At 42.1% G+C, this 23,285-nt stretch overlaps 2 protein-coding genes across 2 annotated transcripts; both read right to left on the bottom strand.

Annotated features, from left to right (window-relative positions):
- Positions 1–6,481: 6,481 nt before the first annotated feature.
- Positions 6,482–7,932, bottom strand: LOC147898436 (protein EXORDIUM-like 2). The gene is made up of 2 exons (XM_087379165.1): positions 7,885–7,932; positions 6,482–7,387 (listed from the first exon to the last, which is right to left on the bottom strand). Exons 1-2 carry the CDS (start codon positions 7,930–7,932, stop codon positions 6,482–6,484), a joined length of 954 nt encoding a protein of 317 aa, XP_087235291.1.
- A 5,601-nt stretch (positions 7,933–13,533) lies between these two features.
- LOC147898435 (protein EXORDIUM-like 2) lies at positions 13,534–14,463 on the bottom strand. Its single transcript, XM_087379852.1, has one exon. The coding sequence runs from the start codon at positions 14,416–14,418 to the stop codon at positions 13,534–13,536; it is 885 nt and encodes a 294-aa protein (XP_087235978.1). The 5' UTR covers positions 14,419–14,463.
- Between the last annotated feature and the right edge of the window lie 8,822 nt (positions 14,464–23,285).

The following is a 23,285-nucleotide window of genomic DNA, read 5'->3' as shown; positions in this document are numbered from 1 at the left end:
CCGCCCGAGGGCACCAACAAGAAAAGACCCGCCTGCATGAGCAACCACCGCCTGGCGGGGGGCGAGTTCGCACTCCAGTAGCCCGCTCCACGCATCTGCAGGCCTCAACCCAGTTGGGGAGCCTCCTGGTACAACAAGAAAGAGTAGAGCCCCAAGAGAAGGGAACAAGTCCAGCAGCCCTGCGGATAGAACCAAGAGCCGCCGCCCTGTGGGAAGAAGGTCTTCGAGACAGTGAACCATCAACTGATATGACTCCACTGAGTCAATATCCAGAAATCGAGGCCGACCGTGACCAAGGTGCCAACCACGAACAAGAACCCCTGCTGGGAGGAAAGCAGTGAAGCCACGTCGAGGTAGCACGGTTCCAAGAGCCGGTGTAGCTCCGAGATCGGAAGCGCCAAGATCTCTGTTGTCGAGCTTGACTGTCAAGAAGAGCTCTTGACCACCATGGGAGAAGGCATCTCGCATCTCTATCTCCTTGAGCTCGAGGTAGTACCAAACCTTTCCTCGACAAAAGGTCCCGAGCACACACGTCGCTTCCTGAAAGATGTTCCTGTTGCTGCGATGAAGGTGCAGGTGATGCAAGCCGCTGGGGCGGAGGAGCAGGCTACAGCCAACGATGCTCCCCTCCGAGGAGATGCAATGCCCCAAGCCACGGGTGGCACGAGCAAGCAACTTGCACCTCCAAGCCCTGCGCAAACGAAGCATGCCCCAAGAGGGCAAAGGGTGCAGACCACCCAACCCGCCACTTGCCAGTTCTGCCGCTAGAGGTGAACCCACCCTCACACGATCGAGGCTGCTCAAGCGAGGTCTACGGAGGCCCAGGCGAGGGAGGTTCCGCTGAACTCCAGCCGTTGCTGCCATCAGATCGAAGAGGGGTGCGAGGCGAGGTGGAGGAGGGCGAAGGAGGGGAAGTGGAGGAAGACGGGGGGGGAGGGGGGTGAAGCGGCGCGCAGGCAGCGAGGGGCCGTGGGCGACGGGGCTGCAGCAGCAGCGAGGCGGGAAGGTCGCGACGCTAGACAACCTTATTATAATAGGGAATCATGAAGAGAAGATCTCACAGACAAAGCATTTCCTAGGAAGAGAGTTTGAAATGACAGACCTCAAACTGATGGATTTCTATTTGGGGATTGAAGTTTGGCAAGAGTCGAAACAGATCTTCATTTCACAGCTAAAGTAGCTGGAGAGATACTGAAGGCATTTGGGATGGCTGAGTGCAAGATAGTTGGTACCCCTATGGAGGTTGACACGAAGCTCTCAAACGAGGATTCCTTACCATTGGTGGACGAAGCGAAGTACAGAAGATTGTGGGCAGCTTGATTTACTTGTGCAACACGCGGCTAGACATCAGCTTTGCGACTGGTGTACTAAGCAGGTTTTCCAATAAGCCCCGAGAGAACCATTGGAGGGCAGGGATGCAGGTGCTAAAATACATTAAAGGCACACTTGATTATGGCATCACCTATACCAAGGGCAACATCTTGACCGGATTCTGTGACTCAAATTGGGCAGGAGACGTGGACAGCAGGAGGTGATCAATGATAGGTTACTATTTCACTATGATTTGGAGCTGTGTCATGGGTCAGCAAGAAGCAACCCACAGTTGCTCTTTCTTCTACCGAGGTTGAGTACAAATCAGCATGCTTTGCTTCTTGTGAGGTAGTGTGGTTGAGGAGGATTTAGGGGGACATGGGTGCAGTATAGAACAAGCCTACGCAATTATCATGTGACAATCAAAGTTGCATGGCAATTGTAAAGAACCCTATGTTCCACGCTCGCACAAAACACATTGAGATTCAATATCACTTTGTACGTGAGCTCATCATGGATGGAGAGGTCGACTTAGTGTACTATCCGACTACAGAGAATGCTGCGGACATCTTCACAAAGGCTCTTGGAAGAGACTTGCTGGAGAGGCATCTTCATCAACTTGGCATTGGTCTGAAAAAAGTAAGTTCACTTGCGGGTGGACATTGAGGGGGGGTGTTAGATATCAATGCTCCACTCTCGTGTAACTATGCAGGAATCAGGTAACTCTACTTGTAAGCCCTCGATATGAGGAGAAGGCATTCGATAGCTCGGTTATCTGGTAGGTCCTAGTTTGGACACGAGATGGGGGCCATGTGTGGCCTAATGGCTGGACAGAGTTGGCACACTGCCAACTAGGCTACATGCAAGTGCAGGAAGGCATCCCATGACTGACCGCACTGAGGGTAGATGGAGCTTTTCCTAGGGCAGCCCACTCTCGAGTTGCAGGGCCCGTTTGGAGCCCCAGATGATCCCGGATGGCTGTGGGCCGAATGGTAACCATAGGTTGGTTGCTCTATTTTACGCCACGGTTCTATTGTGTGGTTGGTGGCCTATTTTGGGACTGACACCCAGTCGATCGTTTTGGGTAGACTGGGTCGGTCACCAAATTGGGTCTAACCGACTACGACTAGTGGCTATATAAGAGCAAGCCCATGAAGCCTATTTCATCATCACTAGCTACAGCGACTCTGATTCCTTAGCATCCAGCGTCCGTCCTCTACTGTTTCTAGCTTGCCATCGAAGCTTCTTTCACAAGAGCGTATGGTTGGGAGGCAATGCCATCTATTGTATCAGTTCTACAATAATCAAATTTTTGATTCTCCATACTATCTATTTTCTCTCTTGCATACGAGATCCTGTTATCTGTTGAGCACAGACGTTGTATTGTTTTCTTACAAATTTGGTATACATATTCTAATGAAAATTTACTTTCAAATTGTAGATTTGAATGTTTAAAATATTGAACTGTTATTTTGACTACCACCTTCAGAAAAGAGGCAAGAAGGGATTTGAGAGTAGTATGATGCCTGCAAGCTTTAAGCAATTGATTGACCGGGCTGCAAAAGAAAAAGAGCATCGAACTCGACAACAATCTATCACTCTTAGTGATGACATGTTAGAGTTTGACAGGGGGAAAACCATCCACCAAACTTTTATCGTGTGCTCAACGGAGATTGCAATGAAGAGACTTCCAAAAAATGAGTACACATTGGTCATTGTAGACAAACCATATGGATTTAATGTTCATGTCAGATCCACCTTTGATGAGGTCCCTTGCAAAGAAAAGGAACTAATGAGTCTTCTTGACCAGTTCATGTCAATTACGTCGACAATGCTTTGGTGTGCCATAAATTTTCTTTTAGACTTGCAGTCTGGGGCAATGATGAGTGTCATCAATGATGAATGTGCTAGACGTGACCACCTTTATTGGTGAGTGTAGCAATGAAATGAATTTTTTTTTTGGGGTCAATTATTATTGTTATAATTGTGTTTTCTTTTGATTATAAATTTAAAACTTATTTTTGTTGCATGTCATAGGATGAAACCAAATGTGAGACAAATGAAAGGACATCGATTCACATCTGCTACATAAAACATTTCAGCTGGGTATTGGTCTGTGGATGGAAAAGAAAATATTGATCACATCAATTTTCCCCCATCTGCTCCATTTACTCCTGAAGATCATTTCATTATTCCAATTGTGACGAAGAAGCTCAGGCATGTGACCATGGATAAGAATGGGGAGATAGTAAATCCTTATCAAAAACCCCAACTCCTAATTAATCAGCTCATAGATCTACTTTTAAATGAGCATGATTGGGTACTCGATCTATTTGCTGGTTCAGGCAAAGTCACAACATGTGCCTTAAAAAAGGGTCGAAATGTAATTGTAGTTGAAAAAGATCCTATTTAAGGTGATTACATAAAGAAGAGAGTGAAAGCTATTCATCACTTGCCTAATGAGCATCAGAAGCTTAGTTTGAAAGGTGGGAAGTTTGATGCAAATTCAGTGGTAGCCTCATCACGGGAACCCCAACCTCCTGAGATATTGAAAGCCAATTTTACGGAGGCAGGCGAGCCTCAAGCGAGCTAGCTGATACATGGGAGAAGGAGGTTGTGAAAGAGAAAGTGATTGAGAAACCCATACAGGAAACCCAGACTGGGGAGGGTGATGAAGATGAGGTAGATGACACATATGGGAGAATTGAGTAAACTCTAGTTATGGAATTGTATTGCCAATTTTTTGTATTTGAATGGTTTCAATAGACAAGTGTTCTTAAGACATTTTAGATTGTTGGGGATGGTTATGAAGATGATATAGATGACACATATGGGAGAATTGAGTAGACTCCAATTATGGAATTATATTGACAATTTTGTGATTTTGAATTGTTTCAATAGACAAGTGTTCTTAAGACATTTGAGAATCCATATGCGTTGAATGTTTTGAAGAAGGAGGCATTCACTTTTTTTCATTAATTTAATGATATTTTTTTATCTTTTCGTACTTTATGTGATACTACAAAGTTTAACTTAAGAATTTTGATAAGGTTATGTTAGTACACGCAAGATTGAAAGTTGTATCAATATGTAGTTTTTCTACTGAAAATAAAAGGTCAAAGGAAGGAAAAAAATTACAGACTTCTTGATTTTTCTAAATACATTGATATTGTCCTCTGTAGTCAAGGTCCTTCATAATCTGTGGGCATTATGTACCAAAATTGATAGGATTTTAAAAGTTTTGAAAAATTCACTACGCAAAATATGAGCTTTTTTTAAAAAAGTTATAATTTTAATGAAATTTTAAGGGAATCTTAAAACGGGCCGAGTACCAATGTTACATACTTGAATTAGATGTTACATTCTTTTACGCTCTTTTGAGGACTACAACTGATTTAGAAGAGTTTCATTTGTTTATACATTGTGACTCCCTCAAGTGGCTAGCCATTCCATGAAGGACCTCAATCCCTAAGATGTGCATGAGGATATGAGGCCTCCTTACAGTTAGGCATCTTATGCCTTCCATCTTGGCCTACACACTTCTATGTGGGATTAAGCCCTTTGTGGCCACATGTCCTCCAAGGGTGAGGGAATTGTAGGCTCAATCAATTTTTAAAAAGAAATAAGAACCTTGTCCCTTGAGTCTATATGAGCCTCTGCTCCGGACACCCTTTCTCTATTTGCGGTTGTAGCTTTTCCTACAATAGAGTCACATTTCTATTGCAATTGTCAAAGAGCATTCTTTGTATCTATGTATTGTTATTTAGCCCCTAGTACTAATCCATGACTGATTCCATTGTTTCGTTTGCAACTTCAACCTCTGATTCTTGTTTCCTTGTTCGTAAATTTTAATTATCAATTGTTACTGCTTTACTATCAGTTGTTGTAGTGCTATCTTTTCTTTCTCTTGTTCTTCTGATTCATTCATGACTTCCCTTTATTATTCTCTTGCCTAATCTTTCTATGCATGATACTAGTCTTTCTCCAAGTTAAAGTACTATCTTGGAATCCATGTGCTTAGTATCTAGCATTCAAGTTTGATTGCCAAGTTTCTCATTTTCACAAATGTCACTTCCTAGTGTATATTGACTTGCTACTACAATATGGGTTTTTTCTAAAAGTGGGATGAAGCTTTGGCAATGCATCTACTGGTCATGTACTCTAGTTGTGAACTTTGAGGAGATTTCATCCCTGCTCATCCTCTTGAGGAAGGCAACGTTGTGAGAACAAGGTCTTATATGTAAGATTAACATATATGAATCTTAGAAGAGGTAAAGACATTTGACAATTTTATTTATAAAACATATATGAATTTTTAGAAGATGTAGTCCATTAAATGTAACCTAGAAACAATTAGCAGATCGCAGAGTTCGAGTAAAACATCGTGGCCCTTCCTTCCTGCAGCCCTTTTAGTTTTTTTTGGCCACCTAGGTTGGCCTTCCGTCATGAGTTCTAAAGTATTCTTCTTTACATATTTACATGGTCACTGTGCATGCATGCATTGCTCTTCTAATTTTTGAAGAGCAGAGGAATGGTGGTGCATCTTCTTCAGGAGGAACTTCAAAAGAAACTATCTTCTACTTAAATGTTGGAAAAGGTAGAGGCACAGGTAGAGCAGGCCGATCTGGAGGCCGTGGCAAAAATTAGAATATGCAACAAATTCAAGAAAACCAGTCCTAGACATTTAAATCTACTCTACATGTGGGTTTTTTTAAAAGCCACCGCATTATGTTACTCACCATTCCCAAAGATTTGTGTATAAAATAGACATTGCTATAATACTTTGCATATTTTTAAGTGAAACTATGTTTTCTCCCGATCCATTTTTGCCATATTTTTACATAGTTGGAAGCTTTTTTTCCCCTTCGCTCAGGCGCTCGGAAGATTTTTCTCAGAAAATGCTTGTCCCCCCCTTGGTTGGGGTCTTGCCCTGAGAAGTCCCTCATCTATGGATCTTCATCATCCATGCATTCCCATTGGGGGTGCCTTGCGAAGGAGGGTGGTCTTGGGTCCACAAGTGGTTTCCATCCGAGTCTGCATTTCGGGAGCTAGATGTCGCTGACCTTCCCTTCCTGCAGACATGCCACCGAAGGGGTCTGTAGCAGGCTGAAGTCTACATAGAGATCGAATATAACGATGCAGCGGCATGCGCAACCTTCAATTTCGAGCTTCAACGTGCGTGAACCGCGAGAGGCCAAAGATCACACCAACGTCTGGCATGCCACATCGCTGGTAGAAAGAACATGCGATTGTTGATTCCGTTAGCATTGTCCACCAGCAGTTGCCCCGGATACCCAGGGTAGGAGCCCTTCCCAAACATGCCTGCGCACGCGGTAACAGCTTCTAGAGGATCAGTGGGATCTCCTTGAAAGTTGCCGGTGCTGAAGGGATTGGTGGCTGTGCCAGCCAGAAGTGTGGCGATGACAATGACCACGCCATCCATTCCCACGTCGCCGTTGGGTGAGACAAGAGGTGGGACGCTGGGAGGGCTGAGTTCGGGAGCGACGGCGTAGGGCCAAGCGCAAAAGCCTGGGCATTGGGTGGCTGAGTTGCCCACCCAGATGTAGGGCAAGGACTGATGAGAGCCGACAGGAGACGTAATAGCGCTGTGGAGACCACATGAATTCATACAGAAATCCTCCACGAGGACATCGTCGGCGGTGAGAATCAGGTAGACGGCATTGGAGCGTGCTGGCAGGACTCCAGAAGCGAGCGAATGCTCCAGGAGGCTGGCGAGGTCCATCTTACTCAGATTCTTGCCCATGCTATAGGAGGAGTCGAAGGAGACACGGCCGAGAGAGATGCGAGCTGCGACGGCTGCATTAGAGAGGTTCTTGTAGGCGCGAGCGGTGTTCCACCAGCTGGCGACGGAAGGGGAGGGGGAACGAGGTTTAGGGTGGAGGGAGGAGAGGAAATCGGTGACAAGGGACTGTTGGGAGGGGGAGAAGGAGGCATAGAAGAGGAGGTGAAGGTGGAGCATGCGGCGGGTGAGGAGGGGGCCGTGGTGGTAGGGGAGGATGGTGGGGGGAGGAAGGGACGAGGGAGAGCATGCGAGGGACTGAGAGGAGGGGTCTGGCTATGGAGGGGCGGAGGTGGAAGTGGAGGTGGAGGAGGAGCAAAAGCAGAAAGACGGTGGGTCGACAAGCAGCCATAGCTCAACGGATTTAGGGGTGTGAGCTTTGGTGGGGGGTGTGAGCTTTGGTGGTGAAGGGAAAGTTGGGGCATTGGCAGTTATATACACCACTGCATTCTAAAGTTCCAAGAAACTGCCTTTTTCCTGTCTAACGCGGTTAGCCAGCCAGCCTTATTTTAACCCCTCACCTACACTTGGAGACACACTCCTTGAGGTGTCTCGCATTGTATTCAATCCTTCAAATTTCCCATCATTGTATGGCGTGTTACATGATGAGTTGTCTTTTTGGAACCTCGCTACATTAACTTATTCCTATCGTGCCATAATCTTAGATCTTCTCGAAAGAATAGTAGGTATGTTGGGAGGCTTGAAACAATGCCACATCACCACTCACATTGAGCTGGCCTCAATGTAAACATGTTTTTGAAAAGTATAATTACCTTCACAACATCTTGAATCTTGACCAATTCCAAAGGCCCTGCGTACATGTATCCAATGCCTTAATCTTTAATCCCCTTTATTTTTTGCTCGTGTGCCCTCAATTCCCTCAAGGCTCATAAAATAGGCCTTGTGATAACTATGGGAGACCAATCCCTAGCATTGGGGTCACAAAACATGGCATGGGCAACAACCCCTAGCATTGGGTCACGAGAACGTGCCATGTTCCCTGCTATATGTGCAATTAACACCTTTTTTATACAGTAACATCCTAAAACAACTCCTCAATTCTTAAATACGTTCAATATTCCATTATTTCCCTTACCTTTTGGCACTATAGGTTCTCTTCTTTACCATCTAGAACCCATTTAGTTAACACGAGGACCATTGTAATATCGATTGTAATTTTCCCCTTTAATCACATGCTAACTATTTTGGCTAAACAATCCCATGTTGCTGAGCTGTTGGTGTTAGTTGCTCAGGCAACATTCAACCAATACTACAAATATATTTCACCTCTCTTGTTTAAAAAGTATATAGATGTTGTCTATAGCATCTATAATGTTTGGAGCAATGTCCTTTATCATGACCTAGACCCTTGATCTCTCCAGGGAAACTATATTTTCTAAGTGGTCCTTGAGCATGAACCTTAAGGTGGTCATGTTATTATGATATTAGATCATTAGACTTGAGTTTTGTGAGGAATGGCTAGGATAAGATTTTCATGTGTGATATTTCTTCCCTTTAAAGGATTCAACATGCATGAATGATTGCAAAAAGATTCCTCACCTCCTTAACCTTTTTTTTCCAATTTTAATTGGACATGCACTTGTTCTTTGCCATCGCAAAGCTCTTGTGATGTCTTTTAGGAGACCATCCCCTAGCAGGATGATTCCAAACTAGGCCATGTCCCCTACTGCACATGCACAGATTTTTACATATTTTCTCTCTCTTTCTGTTTTGGTTCTTCTAAGAGGAGATATACTACATTATGTTTCCATCATCTTGCATTCTCTTCTTTAGTGTTCAAAGCCTATTAATTTAAGACCTCCATCATTCTACCAGCATTTGGACCTACAATATGGTAGGTGGTGAAATCCATCTATTGGGTCATTTGCATTTATCGTTTGATTTATTTTGAGTTATCATGGATCCCTTCGTCAAACCATGGAGGTTGTTAAAGAATATGGAATTTAAATAATGTAATGTCCAAAGTTCATATTGTAGCTTATTCTAAACCGCTCTACCATATTGACAAAGTAAAATGCTATTTTAAAATATATTTCTTACAAAGATTGACAAAAAATATGTAAATCCAATAAATTTACGAAAGTTAAAAGTTTCAAACCCATTTCAAACCTTGCAAATATTACTTCATGTATTTTGAGTGTTAGGGCATACAAACTCCAACTACGAGTATAGTACTTTCCTCCATGAAGCCAATATCAATAGCTATTATGGATTGAAAGTACGAATTGAAGGATTGTTCAAACAAGCCTCCAATTTTCTTTAATTAACCATGGTAAATCAAGTATTGGATTTATATAAAGGGTTATGGTGGTAATCCAGCACATTATATATTTGGTATTAGTAATTTAGGTGTAGATGTCGTTGAAGTTAAGGTAAAGGTTCTCCTACAATCAAGTTGATTCGCACTGTGAAGGCTCTATTGTGTGTGAACAATGATCTAATTGATAGCATGAGATGTATAGACAATAAAGGGACTAGAAAGTATGTTTTGGGTTCAAGGTTGGAAGTTTACCAACAGTTGTCCTTCACTAGATGACCACTAGCACCTTCAAGCATACAAACTATCCTACTTCAACGGTTGCTTAGAGTGAAAGATTATTAGAGAAATAGAAATAAATATCTTATGATGATCATCTCTTTCATGACAATTGTGGAGCAATTTTGATCATTGGATTCCTTCTTAGGAAAAATGGCACACTTGTATGGAAGGGGAATAGCGATGCAATGCCATAACTTCAAATTACTCAAATGATTCATACGTGATTCATTGTGCAGTGAGGGGAATAATTCACATTGAAGGGGAATATAGCACAACGTTGTGAAGTTCAAATTATTCAAAGGATTGATCTACATGATTCACATGCTAAGAGCTAGACAACTTAATGTAAAGAGAAATCACCCTTTCATTATATTGAAAGATTTTAATCCGATAGTTTCTGAGGCTTCATCACAATACTTAAAAAAATCCAACGCTCACCACTCCCAACTCCCCAACTATTACTCCTCCCAGGCCCATCTAGCTGTTCTCATCTTCATTCCTATGGAAATGTTGATTCTTAAATGATTATAGTTTTCCTTTATTTATGTCTAGACTTTAGTATTCATTCCTTTGGAAATGGTGTTTAAATGATCATCCTTTATTCATATATGAACTTTAGTTTTGATCTACCTGGAAGGTCTTTGGATTTCCCATGGCCCAATATTTTGTCCATTGAAACTTAAACCAAACCATGCTCCTATAATTTCTAGCTCTTGGGTGGTATACTACTAAGCCTACATTAGGTATCAAGTGCTTTCAAGGGCTATTACCCAATTTCCCCCCAATAAAGACACCCCTCCTTACTTAAAAAATAACAGGTTTTTTTCTAAAGTTGAATTTAAAAATCCCTTCTATTATTGTAATCTTGTAAAATATCTCCAAAAGCTAAAATAAAGTACCCTTCCTTTTGAATGAATGTGGTACATCACAACAAGACAAAGCAACTATAGATGCACCTGATAGATGCGAAAAATAGCGAGTACGTCTATAGGCACAGATAGAATTAGTGAAAATACAAGTGTGTCTATTAGCATGGTTATTAACGCAACTAATAGCGCATCTACACTCTGTTTTAGATTCGTATTTAGACGCGTTTATAAACACATAGCGATAAATGTGCATCACCCCTTTCCAAACATTGCCCATGATTACCAAAGCACATAATTTAAAAAAAAATATCAATGCTATGCACGTGTCACACGATAATATGCTTTTTGCCAAACCCACATATACAAAAATTAAGTGAGGTGAGGAGAATGAGACAATATATAAAATAGTTTTGCCAATATTAATGATGGGCTATGGTTCGATCTCATCCTCAATGAGATCGACCCTTGCCAAACTATCTACTTCAATATCCAAACCAATGTGGAGATCTACAAATACTTTCACCCGACTACTACTTGTGCTACTATGCTCATCAAAATAAGCATCACCAATGGTAGGCTCATCCTCATGGGTAATGGCTTGATTATCTGTATCTCCTATCTCATGATCATCCTCCTCTCTTGTATCAAGATCATCATCACCTCCACGGCGATGCTCATCATCCATATGCTCCATATTAGTAAATGTACTATACATCACTTTGGAACATGGCGTAATAGGTATGACGTGCCACCACCTATTATTATCTACCATTGGTTGATAGACAACCTAATTCAAACACATACAAACATGTTATTTTCCTTGCATTGAAGGTATCAATTATTGAAAAGTGAGTATTTTTATATATGTATACAGTACCTGTTCACATTGTTGCAGTAGTACTAGTGTGTCCTTGCTTTGCCAAAACTTTGTGGAGTCAATAGTTAAGTAAAAAAATAATTCTCTCCCTCTTTGTCCAAACTCTTTGATCAAGCAAAAATGAGATTATGTTCCCAGTCTTTGGTTGTGTAGAGCTCTTGTGGATCATCCAACTGGCTGGCTTTCTCTCAGGTTTAGATATTTTAAAGCTAAGGCCGACAAACCCATTTCGGTTGTGCTTGTTCTCAAATTAATTGAGAGTGTTATTTCAGTGTGTAATTAATATTGTTGATTATATTGCATGCACTTCAGGTCGTGTAATATTTTGAGTGAGAGAGTGATATCATGTACTCAATTCGGTGTTTGGCTTGATGTTGTGATGTGATAAATATGAGTTTACATTTCTCGAGTTTCCAACAACTGACATGATCGGTTCCATAAGCCAACTAACCAAAAGTTTGCAAGGTAGAAAGTAAATGCCCGAGGTAGCGGTGGGGATCACAAGAGGGAGGCAAGTGGGAGCCTAGTGGGGACCAATGGACTATGTCTCTCTACCAACGAGAGGCTAATTTGGAGTTTTCCATTCTTTTAATGTCCAAGCCTTCACATTGGCTGGTTTGCTAATCACAATCTAGAGGGCTTAATCCAAGAGGCCCATTTCGAGTCCAAAATTCCCCTAATGCAAGACAAGTTTATTATGGGGTGTTTAGTCCTACTGACAAGAGGACCTTAGCTGTTTAATATTGAATTGCCATGTGTAACATGACTAGTGGGCATCTGCCATGGAGGCTTTGTAGCTCCTTTTGGAGAGCCACGTTCAAGGATCCCACACCTGAATACCTAGCCACTCCATGAAGGACGTTAATCCCTAACACTTGCATGGGGATATGATGGCTTCTTACATTTAGGCATTATATGCATTCCATTTTGGCTTCCCACTTGTGTGTGGATTGAGCCCTTTGTGGCCATTGCAACATGTACTCTAAGGGTGAGGAGCATTTTGTCCCTCCCCCTATAATATTCTTGTGAAGATGAGGTAAAGATTAAACTTTTTTTTAAAATAAAGAGGAGCCTTGTTCTTAGAGTCTTTGAGCCTATCCTCCAAATACCTTTATCTGTTTGCCATTGTAACTTTTCCTGCAATAGGGAGTCATAGTTCTATTACAATTGCTAAAGAGCATTCTTCATATCTATGTATTGCTATTTGTGCCACTACAAATTCCATTGTTACCCCTATGATTCTTGTTTTTAAAATCTTAATATTTCATTCCCAACTCTTAGCTCCTTTATTATCAATTGTTACTAGTTAGATCCTTTACTATCAATTGCAGTGCTACCTTTTCTTGTTCTTGTTCTTCTGATTCATTCACTACTTCCCCTTCTTTTTCTCTTTCCTAAAACTTTCCATGCATGCCTACTCGTCTTTCTCCAAGTTAAAGTACTATATTGGATTCCATTTGCTTAGTGTCTGGCATCCAAGTTTGATTGCGCTTCTCATTTTTCCATATGTCATTCCCTAGTGTTTATGGACATGCTAGTACAATGTGGGTTTCTCTAAAAGGGGATGAAGCTTTGGCAACCCAAGATCTAATGGTCATCTACTCTAGTTGTGAACAATTCAGTCCTCTAATTTGCCTCGTCTTGTCGAGTACGGGAACATGATGAGAACAATCTTATACGTACAATAAACAGATATGAACCTTAGAAGATGTAGGAGCTTCCAATTTTTATTTATAAAACTCATTACATGTAAGTTAGGAACCTCAACATATATGAGGGATGAGAAACAATTTGCATATCACACAGTTCGTGTAACCACATTGTAACCTGCTGGCCCTTCCTTCTTGAGGCCGTTTAATTTCTTTTGGCCGCCCAGCTTAGTCTTCCCTTATGAATCCTTCTTTAGATATTTACGTGGCCTCTCCATTTTGCTGCTGCTCTTGGTCATTTTGCTTGGACTCGTGCTCTGTATGTTTTCGGTCACTGTGCTACCGGATTGCAGCACTCTTGCAGGCTGACGTCGACAGAGAGATCAAATAAATGATCCAGCTCAATTTCGAACTTCAACGTGAATGGCTCCTGTAATCAACAAACGTGAACCGCGAGAGAAGAAAGATCACACTAACGTCTGGCATGCCAGCGTAGACGGACTCCACATCGCAGGTAGCAAAAACATGCGATTGTTGATTCCGTTGGCATTGTAGCGGGCATCCGTAGCATTGTCCACCAGCAGTTCCCCCGGATACCCAGGGTAGGAGCCCCTCCCAAACATGCCCGCGCAGGCGGTAACGGCTTCTAGCGGATCAGTGGGATCTCCTTGAAAGTAGCCGGTGCTGAAGGGATTGGTGGCTGTGCCAGCCAGAAGCGTGGCGATGACAATGACCACGCCATCCATTCCCACGTCGCCGTTGGGGGAAACAAGAGCTGGGACGTTAGGAGGGCTGAGTTCGGGAGCGACGGCGTAGGGCCAGGCGCAAAAGCCTGGGCATTGGGTGGCTGAGTTGCCCACCCAGATGTAGGGCAAGGACTGATGAGAGCCTACAGGAGACGTAATAGCGCTATGGAGACCACAGGAATTCATACAGAAGTCCTCCACGAGGACATCGTCGGCGGTGAGAATAAGGTAGACGGCATTGGAGCCGGTGGGCAGGACACCAGAAGCGAGGGAATGCTCCAGGAGGCTGGCGATGTCCATCTTAGTCAGAGTCTTGCCCATGCTATAGGAGGAGTCGGAGAAGACACGGCCGAGAGAGATGCGACCGGAGACGGCGGCACTAGAGAGGTCCTTGTAGGCACGAGCGATTTTCCACCAGGTGGCGACGGAGGGAGAGGGGGAGCGAGCTTTGGGGTGGAGGGAGGAAATGAAATCGGTGACGACGGAAAGTTGGGAAGGGGAGAAGGAGCCGTAGAAGAGGCAATGGAGGTGGAGTTTGTTGTGGGTGAGGAGGGGGCCATGGTGGTAGGGGAGGGAGAGGGGGGAGGAAGGGACGAGGGAGAGCATACGAGGGACTGAGAGGAGGGGTCTAGCTATGGAGGAGTGGAGGTGGAAGTGGAGGAGGAGGAGCAGCAGAAGCTGCAAGAGATTGGTTTGCCTAGACATATAATTCAACTGAAAGCTTGTATATGAGAGCAATTAAGTTGTGAGCTTTGTGGTGAAGGGAAAGTCAGAGCTTTGGCAGTTATATATACCACTGCATTCTAACTTTCCAAGAAGTTGCCTCCCTCCTGTCTAACGCGTTTAGCCAGCCGCTCTTATTTTAACGCGTTAGACCAGCCACCCTTATTTTAACCCCCCTCTCCAACTCATCTCTTGCACCAGATCCAAAGCTTCCTTACCTGTCTTTCCTCGAGTCTCCCTTTGACAGTTCCACTCCTTTACTTTTTCCTCTCCATCCCCCCTTTCCCTTTAGGAGACCAACCCTTCCCCTTGGTGGACACTCATACGTGAGCTGTCTCCTATTGTATTCACTCTATCTTCTTGGACTTCCCTAGCACACCATAACATGATCCATCACACTTCTTCTTCGAATTTCCCATCACATTGCGTGCTATATGATGAGTTGTTTTTTGGATCCATGCTAGGATCATCTGAGATTGTCTCAATATGTTGGGAAGCTTGAAACAATGTCACATCAACAGTCATATTGAGCTGGCCTCAACATAAATATGTTATTAAAAAGTATAATTATCTTCACATCATCTTGCATCGTGACCAATTCGAAAGGCCCTTCCTGCATTTATTGTTTGACTGTGTGCCCTCACCCCCTCAAGGCTCATTAAAAATGCCTTGTGATTACTATGAGAGATCGACCCCTAGCAATGGCTTTATAAAAACATGGCATGGGCGACAACACCTAGCATTGGGGCTACAAAAACATGCCATGTTCCCTACGATATATGTAGTCAACACATTTTTTATGTAACTTCCTACAACAACTCATCAATCCTTGTAAATATTTAATGTTGCATTATTTTTCCTTAATTTTGGGCATGGTAGGTTCTCTTCTTTACCATCCAAAACCTATTCAGCTAACACATGAGGGCCATTGTAATATTGATTGTAGTTAAATATGTTGTCTTGTAAATCCCATATTGTTGAGCTATTGGTGTTAGTTGCTAAGGCAACATTCCCCATAAAACCACAAAGATATTGCAACTCTCATGTTTCAAATAGTTGTCTACAATGTTTGCAGCAATGTCACTTATCATGACTTGCTCTTGATCCCTCAAGGGAAATTATAGGATTTGCCCTTAAATGTCGACCTTAATGTGGTCATGTTAGTATGGTGTTGAATCTTTAGTGATGTTTGTAAGGAATGATTAGGATAGAATTTTCATGTGTGATATGTCTTCCATGTAAATGATTTAATAATGACGACAGATTGCAAAAAGCTTTCCTCACCTCCTTGATTATTTTTTTCCATTTTTAAGTGGACATGCCCGGGCCTTCATCACAGGAAAGCTCTTGTGATGTCTTTTAGGAGACCATCTACTAGCATTGGTGGTTCCAAAATAGGCCATGTCCCCTAGTACACATGCAAAGATTTTCACATGTTTTGTGACTCTTTCCTCCATAATTCTACTAGCATTTCCATGTTTAAGGGCCTACTATATTGTAGGTGGTGAAATCCATCTATTGGGCTGTTTACATTTATTCTTGACATGAATTCTCTCATCACTAATCTCAAACATAGTTATTAAATTGCCTATATTTATTTTGAGTTATCATTGATCCCTCCAATGAGTTCAAGGCATGTATGATTGTAAATAATGTAGACTAATAAATAATGCAACATATAGAGGGTATATAGCTTACTTTTAAAAGTTTCCCAATATTGACAAAGTAAAATACTATTTAAAAATATAGTTCTTACCTATCTTGAACAAAAATAGTAGATCCACTAATTGAAGCAAATTTTTAACATTTTTAGAATATGAATTTCAAATCTTGCAAATTTTACTTCACTTCTTTTTTGTGTTGGGGCCTAGCAAACTTTGCTACCACTAATTGACTACCTATATAAAACTTTCTCTCCATGAAACGTATATAAATAGCTATTACGGATTGATAGGGACAATTGAATGATTGTGTAACTAAGCCTTGAATTTGCTCTAAACCACCCTAAAGTCAAGCATTGGCTTTGTATAAAGGGTTATACTCATAGTCTAACACATTATATATTTGGTATCACTAACATCAACATGCCATTGAAGTTAAGTTAAAGGTCCTACTACAATCAAGATGGTTGCCAGTGTGAAGGGTCTACCATGGTGAACAGTGATCTAAGTAGGTGAAGTAGGACAACTAAAGGAACTAGAAAGTATATGATTTTCCTAATTAGTAGAGTACCTTGCAGAGTCAACATCAACCCTTCACTAACACTCATCTCAGGATTTCAGGTTCAAGGTTGAAAGTATACCAATAGTTATGCTTCAAATTCAACGTTTGCTTGGGTGTAGCCTAGGGAGGGCCACTATGTCAAAAGCCCATATAGCACGTGCGTTCAAGCGGAAAAAAAATCCCCTACCTATGGATTTTTATAACCTATATACACCCCTTCTCTAAATTTTGAGATGATTAAAGTATCCCTTATGTATGAAAATTTTTACTTTTTGAATTAAAAAACCCCTTATATATGTTTTTTATTTGTAAATTCATAAAAACTTTCGTTGATCGCACCTGCCATATTACATATTTCTTACTGGCCCCCTCAGGGGGTATCTAGTCACACAACTATTTTTGGGGCCATTTTCGGGTCACAACGCGACGCCTCTTGGCAAGACTTTTTCTAAAGAATGAACTATGCATATTAGCTTTGGAACCTATTGCTTATCGCACCTGCCATATTACATATTTCTTATTGGCCCCCTCAGGGGTGTATCTAGTCATGTAACTATTTTCAGGGCCATCTTTGGGTCACAACGCGATGCGCTCTTGGCAAGACTTTTTCTAAAGAATGAACTATGCATATTAGGTTTGGAACCTATTGTTTGCTTAAATGGAATTAGGCTTATCAAATGAATAGTAGAAGGAAATAAACATGCGCTCACACACAAAATCATTCACATACAATTTCAACAAAGGAAAGTAACTTAAAGATTAAAGAGATTCACAATACAATCTCATTAAATGGCACATTACACTTTCAAGAAAATTATGATACACATATGAAAGTAGCTAAAATATTAAAGATATTCATAAAAAATTTCTTTAGTAATTCAATTTATATTCTTTAGTAAATGCAATTATTTCCGGTCCACTATCAATAATACAGAGGATGAGGGATCATCGAGTTTCTATCCTACTTCATTTTGCCCTATCCTAGCTTTGAGCTTCAAATCCTATATGGATTCAAAGCCCTATGAGTATCTAATTATGCAATGTGTGTTTTAATATATGAACAGTATCTAGTTATTTATGTGTGTGTTAATCTATGAGTATAGACTCTACTTATCTAAACTCACCCCACATATAGACAATGTTTCAAAACTTTTGCACTAAAACACTCTCCATAGGCTTTTCACTAATGGCATTTAATCTCTCCCTCACCCGTGGAGGACATGTGGCCACAAACACTACAAGGCATAGGCCATTTTTCGACGAAAATACCGACGCTTTTTACATTAAATTTTTTTTTTCACGGGCGCAAACGTCGCTATAAGAGTCGCTAAAAGCGTTGAAAAAGAACTGTTGCTATATAGCGACGATGATAAATGTTGCTATATACTGACACTGTTAATCGTCACTATATAGCGACATTGGTAAACGTCACTATATAGCGACGATTAACAGAACTAGAAAAGAAGGGTTAGTGGGGCTAAACAGGGCTTGCTATGGCCCTGTTTAGCCCCACTAATCCTTTTTTTTTAAACAAAGTTTTTTTATAACAAAATTTTCCTTGCGAAAAGAGTGATACAAAATCGATCAAATGAAATGATCGAGCAACAAAAGCATATACATGTCGGACATATACAAGATTGTTTGTAACAAAATTACCCTTTCGAAAGCGCGATACAAAATTGCTCAAATGAGCTGATATACAAAATGACATACAGGGCGAAGAAAATGCTACTACCACTACTACTACTACTCATCCAAATCCGAATCGTCCTCGTCTTGTTGGCCTGTTCCTTGGTCCTCGTCAGCTGCGTCTTCTCCCTCATCCTCATCACGTGCGTCTGATCCTTGGCCCTGTTGATCACTCGCCTCTGATGATGGGACGCTTGAGATTGACCCTAAGAGTGAACCATATAAATCGAAAATTAGATTGGAATTTAAAGAACAAAACAATTTAAAAAGTGAGATTACAAGTAGGAGTAAACTTATACCATGTAAGCAGCCACCTCAGCCCAATCAATCGTCGCTCCCATGCCTCTTGCTCAATAAACCACGGCTTTGTTCCTATCCTAAATGCGCATCGCGTCTCTGCATTTGTAGGAAGACGACCCCTTGCAGCTTGCTGTGGATCCAATTTACGAGAGTTAGAGTTAGCTAAAGTGCATGTAATATATGTAGTAAAACAAATAGAACAATACATTAAATGAGAAGAAGTAGACTTACCACGGTTGCCTCGAATGCCAACCGTCTGCCTGCACCAAAGTGTGAAGTACCTACGACATCTAGTCGTCTCTTTGTAGCCCTCCTTTGACCCTCGAACAATTCGGGATGGTCCCTATTTTGCTTCTTGAAGAGCTTCCAATCAGCTTTATCTGCCCAGCTGGGTTTAACCAACCCCTTTGTGATGGAAGTACGCAAGGTTGATCTACGATGCTTCAAGACCAAACCCATGTGCTCTCGCATATAATCCTCATTAAACTCCCAATTTGGCGGGTTAGGGTATTTTTGTTTTATCTCATCGATGACCGCCTGCTTCTTTTGGCCATCTTGATACCGCCAATCGGTAGCAATGCCGCTCTTGAAGTGATGGCTCATCAACCTCCTCATGGTGGCCATCACTGCTTTGCCCTTTCTATCTTCTATTATCTCTATGGCAGCTGTGATTTGATAGGAGAGATCCCCTGATGAGTCAGAAGGAGTGGAAGCTGTGTGAGCACTTCCGGAGCGAGGAGTAGCAGTGGGAGTAGGAGAGGAAAAGGGACCTGACTGAAACTGTCTCTCCGGACTAAGTGGAGACCTATAGGAATGTGAGTGTGCTGACTCGTCTACATCTCCCGAGTCAGCACAACATAAGCTGCCCTTCCTACTCTTCCTTCCGTTACGAGAGGCACACGCAAGTGATGACCCCTCGGTCGAAGGGGCATGAGGGGATGACTGGGTAGTACGTCCACCTGTTAGTGTAGGGGAGGGAATTGCTGAGGTCCTCTGAGATAGCAGAGAGAAGAATCTCGTTGCCTCCTCATCGCTCATCTACGCTACAAACTCATCGGGACTCCCAACAAAGCCATGCACGGCTAGCAAAGGAGTTCCCCGAGGGGTAGTCGCAGTGCTACGTGGAAGAGGAGTCAGACCAAGGGTAGTCGTAGTGCTAGGTTCGAGAGGATTCGTATAACCTCTCCGTAAGCCACTTCGTGCTCCCGGGCATTGGCGCATCATCGGACGAGCTTCCACTCATCCCTTCTATCTACACTTATAAAATCACAACATAAGCATGAAGAGGAGATATTGACAATTATAAAATAGCATGTTTGAGCTTCTCTTGAGGCCACATCAAAAAAGTGACAGTAAGCATCGCTATATAGTGACGCTCTATTCCATCGCTATATAGCGATGAATAAGCATCGCTATATAGCGACGTTGTGGGTTAAAACCCGAAACACTAAACACGTGGCGTTTTCTTGATACTATTCCCTAATCTCTCAAGTAAGTAACCCAAAATCTCCTCCCACCTATTTTTGATGACCTCCCACCTATTCCAAGCAACCTCCCACTCTATTTTCCACTCCTCACCCTTCTCCTACCTCTTGTACTCCCTCTCTATCCTTTTCCCTCTTTGGTTTCTTGAAAGGAAGTTCTTCAAGAGGTGAGTTTGTTTCAACAATGTAGGTTCTTTGTTTGTTAGCTTTAGTTTTGTGAGTGTTTCTTCTTGTATTGCTAAACCTGTAAACTAGTTTTTATGCTTGTTTTGAAAGGATTGAAAAAAAAAACGAGATTTCAAGAAAGAAAGAAAACTCACCTCTTTTTTCTGTATTTCTCTTCCTTCTCTTTCTCCTTGTCTCCTCAATCTCCTCCCTTCAAGAAGTTGCTTTTGTAATCTCCTCCTTCCACTAACATCTTATTTGAAAAAATGGGTTGTTTTCTCTCTTTTGTAGGGCCAGTCCACTACACCGAGCGGGACATACTATTTCAAGTAAGTACTTCCTCTTTTTTCCATTTATTATTTTTGTTATTTGCATTGGCCTGCAGTTAAGCGCTAGTTGCAGTGATGGGCATAGGAACCCTCTCTTCCCCTCCCACTCTTTTCTTCTTCCCCCTTATCTTATTCTCCTTTTTCCCCCTTCTCTTTTTTCCCTCTTATCTTATTCTCTCTTTCCCCCTTCTCCCTTTCCCCCGCATCTCTTTTCCCTTCTCTCTTTCCTTTCCCTCTTATTCTCTATTTCCTTCCCCTCTTATTCTCTTATGCTTATGCTTCTCTCATTCCCCCTTCTCTCTTTCCCCCTTCTCTATTTCCCCCTTCTCTCATTCGCATAAGCTCGTGCTCATGAATGAGCATAAGCATGAGCTTATGCTTATGCTAATGCTTAAGCATAAGCATAAGCATAAGCTTATGCTTATGCTCATGCATGAGCATGAGCTTATGCTTAAGTTTCCCCCTTCTTTATGTTTCTATTTCCGCATGAGCATAAGCATGAGCTTATGCTTATGCTTAAGCATAATCTTATGCTTATGCTCATGAATGAGCATGGGCTTATGCTTAAGTTTCCGCATAATCTTATGCTTATGCTCATGCATGAGCATGAGCTTATGCTTATGCTTAAGCATGAGCATAAGCATAAGCATAAGAGAATGAGAGAAGCATAAGCTCATTCTCTATTTCCGCATAAGCTCCTTCTCTATTTCCTACGATGAGTGATTGTGGGAGGACTTCATTCCAAGGGGCAACATATCTAGGATGATCAGGTGGGAGAAATCGATGGTGATTCTCATAGATGACCTTATTTAATGCGTCTGCCTGTGAGGCAACTAGCGAAGGACCACAAACAGGACATGCATGGTAACCCGATGTAGTGAGACCTGAACAATAGATGCAATTAAGAGTTGAAGGTGGGTTTAGGGTGCCACATCCTTTGCCTATTCATAATTAGAAGTGCAATGCTTACCTGAACACTCGCCATAGCCTGGGAAGTCATGCATCATCCACATCAAGACTGCTTTGCAGTTGAAGTCTCATGACGAGGGAGGCCTGCTCACATCATGCACCTCGATACCTTTCCAAAGTATCTCTAGATCGTCAATCAAAGGCTCCAAATAAACATTAGGGTTTTGGACTTTATGTTTCCTTGGAATTAGAAGGGACAGCATAACATGTCCTTTGTTAATAGCCATAGAGGGTGGAAGATTGTAATTCACCAATATCACTGGCCATACACTGTAAGACATGCTTTGGAGACCAAATGGGTTCACACCGTCCATACCCAATCCATGTCTCAAGCTCCTAGGTTCTTCCTTGAAGCTTGGCCATGTGTCTTCAATATGCTTCCACGCATATGCTTCCATGCAGGAGAGTCCGCGGGAGTTCTCCACTTGCCATGGGTTGATCAATGGGAGGAATGCCATGACATGGGCTCTGCAAAAGATTTACACTTGAACATATGTTGGATGCGAGGGATTATGGGAAAATGTCGCAAAACCTTACGAGGCACGTCCAAAGTTTTGAGATCTGCTCTATATCTTTCCTCTCCACAAGTAGGACACTCTCTTGCATCCTTATGTAGTCCACGAAACAAAACAAAATCGTTGACACATGCATGGATGCGCTTGTAATCTAATCCTCCAAGAGAGGTCACATGTTGCCTTGCCATATCTCTTGAGGTCGGTAATTTATTATCCCTTGGAAGCATTTTACACAATAGCCTACACGTGAAGACCATAAATGAGGAAAAGCATTTGAGTAATTGACCCACTAGCATAATTCACCATGTTTGCAAAATCGACTTGAAAGCTTACTTGAGTAATGCATTCAAACTGGCATTGCTCCATCCATAGATGGTTTACAAGTTTAGTAACTCAAGGGAGGCATGTAGAACAGAGAATGTGCACCCCTCAAACAAAGGAGTCGATGCTGCAATAACAAGATCATCCTGCTCCATGCTATCATCCCTCCCTTGATGGACATATAAATCCTGCACCATATCATCAAACACCTCCTCCTCCACGGCTTCATGAGGTAATGGCGGAGGGCTACTATCACCATCACTCCATGCATCCGTAACGGTCCCTCTTGAAGATCCCACCTCATATCACCAACGCTTCGCCTCCTCATGGTGAGCATAGGGAAACATATGCGGGTGTGGCACTGCATCCTATATCAAATTAAAACGGGATCATAACTCAAACATATGAACACCCATATGTATCTCAATCAACCTTAACTTACAAACCCTTACCCTGTTTACGGTCACATCCCATTCTCGATACTTTGAGATGTGATTGAGTGTAATCCTGCATGCACGATACATGTTTCCTCGACATCGATCACACAGACATTTGATTTTTTGCTCCAACCACATTTTGCGATGGTGGATACAGAGGGATTCATCCTCATTGGAGCTACTTGTTGAAGATGAAGACATCCTACAAGCAAACAACCCACCAAATTTGCTCTTCTTCAAATATTTAATTTTAAACTCTGTGGCACGTCTAAAGGCATGTCTAAAAGCGCGTATAAAAGCGCATCTAAAAGTGCATCT

The sequence above is a fragment of the Dipteris shenzhenensis genome, chromosome 9 (genome assembly GCF_047967505.1).
Source record: "Dipteris shenzhenensis isolate YYH24624 ecotype China chromosome 9, Dip_SZ_1.0, whole genome shotgun sequence".
Classification (NCBI taxonomy): Eukaryota; Viridiplantae; Streptophyta; class Polypodiopsida; order Gleicheniales; family Dipteridaceae; genus Dipteris; species Dipteris shenzhenensis.
This window is presented reverse-complemented; position numbering and strand designations above follow the sequence as displayed.

Bases quoted from the DNA above. Each gene is read 5' to 3' on its own strand.
- LOC147898436 (XM_087379165.1), bottom strand. From the start codon at position 7,932: ATGTACGCAGGGCCTTTGGAATTGGTCAAGATTCAAGATGTTGTGAAG. The intron at 7,388-7,884 runs GTAATTATACTT...GCCCCTCCATAG, and splicing joins AGATTCAAGATGTTGTGAAG to CCAGACCCCTCCTCTCAGTC.
- LOC147898435 (XM_087379852.1), bottom strand. From the start codon at position 14,418: ATGCTCTCCCTCGTCCCTTCCTCCCCCCTCTCCCTCCCCTACCACCAT.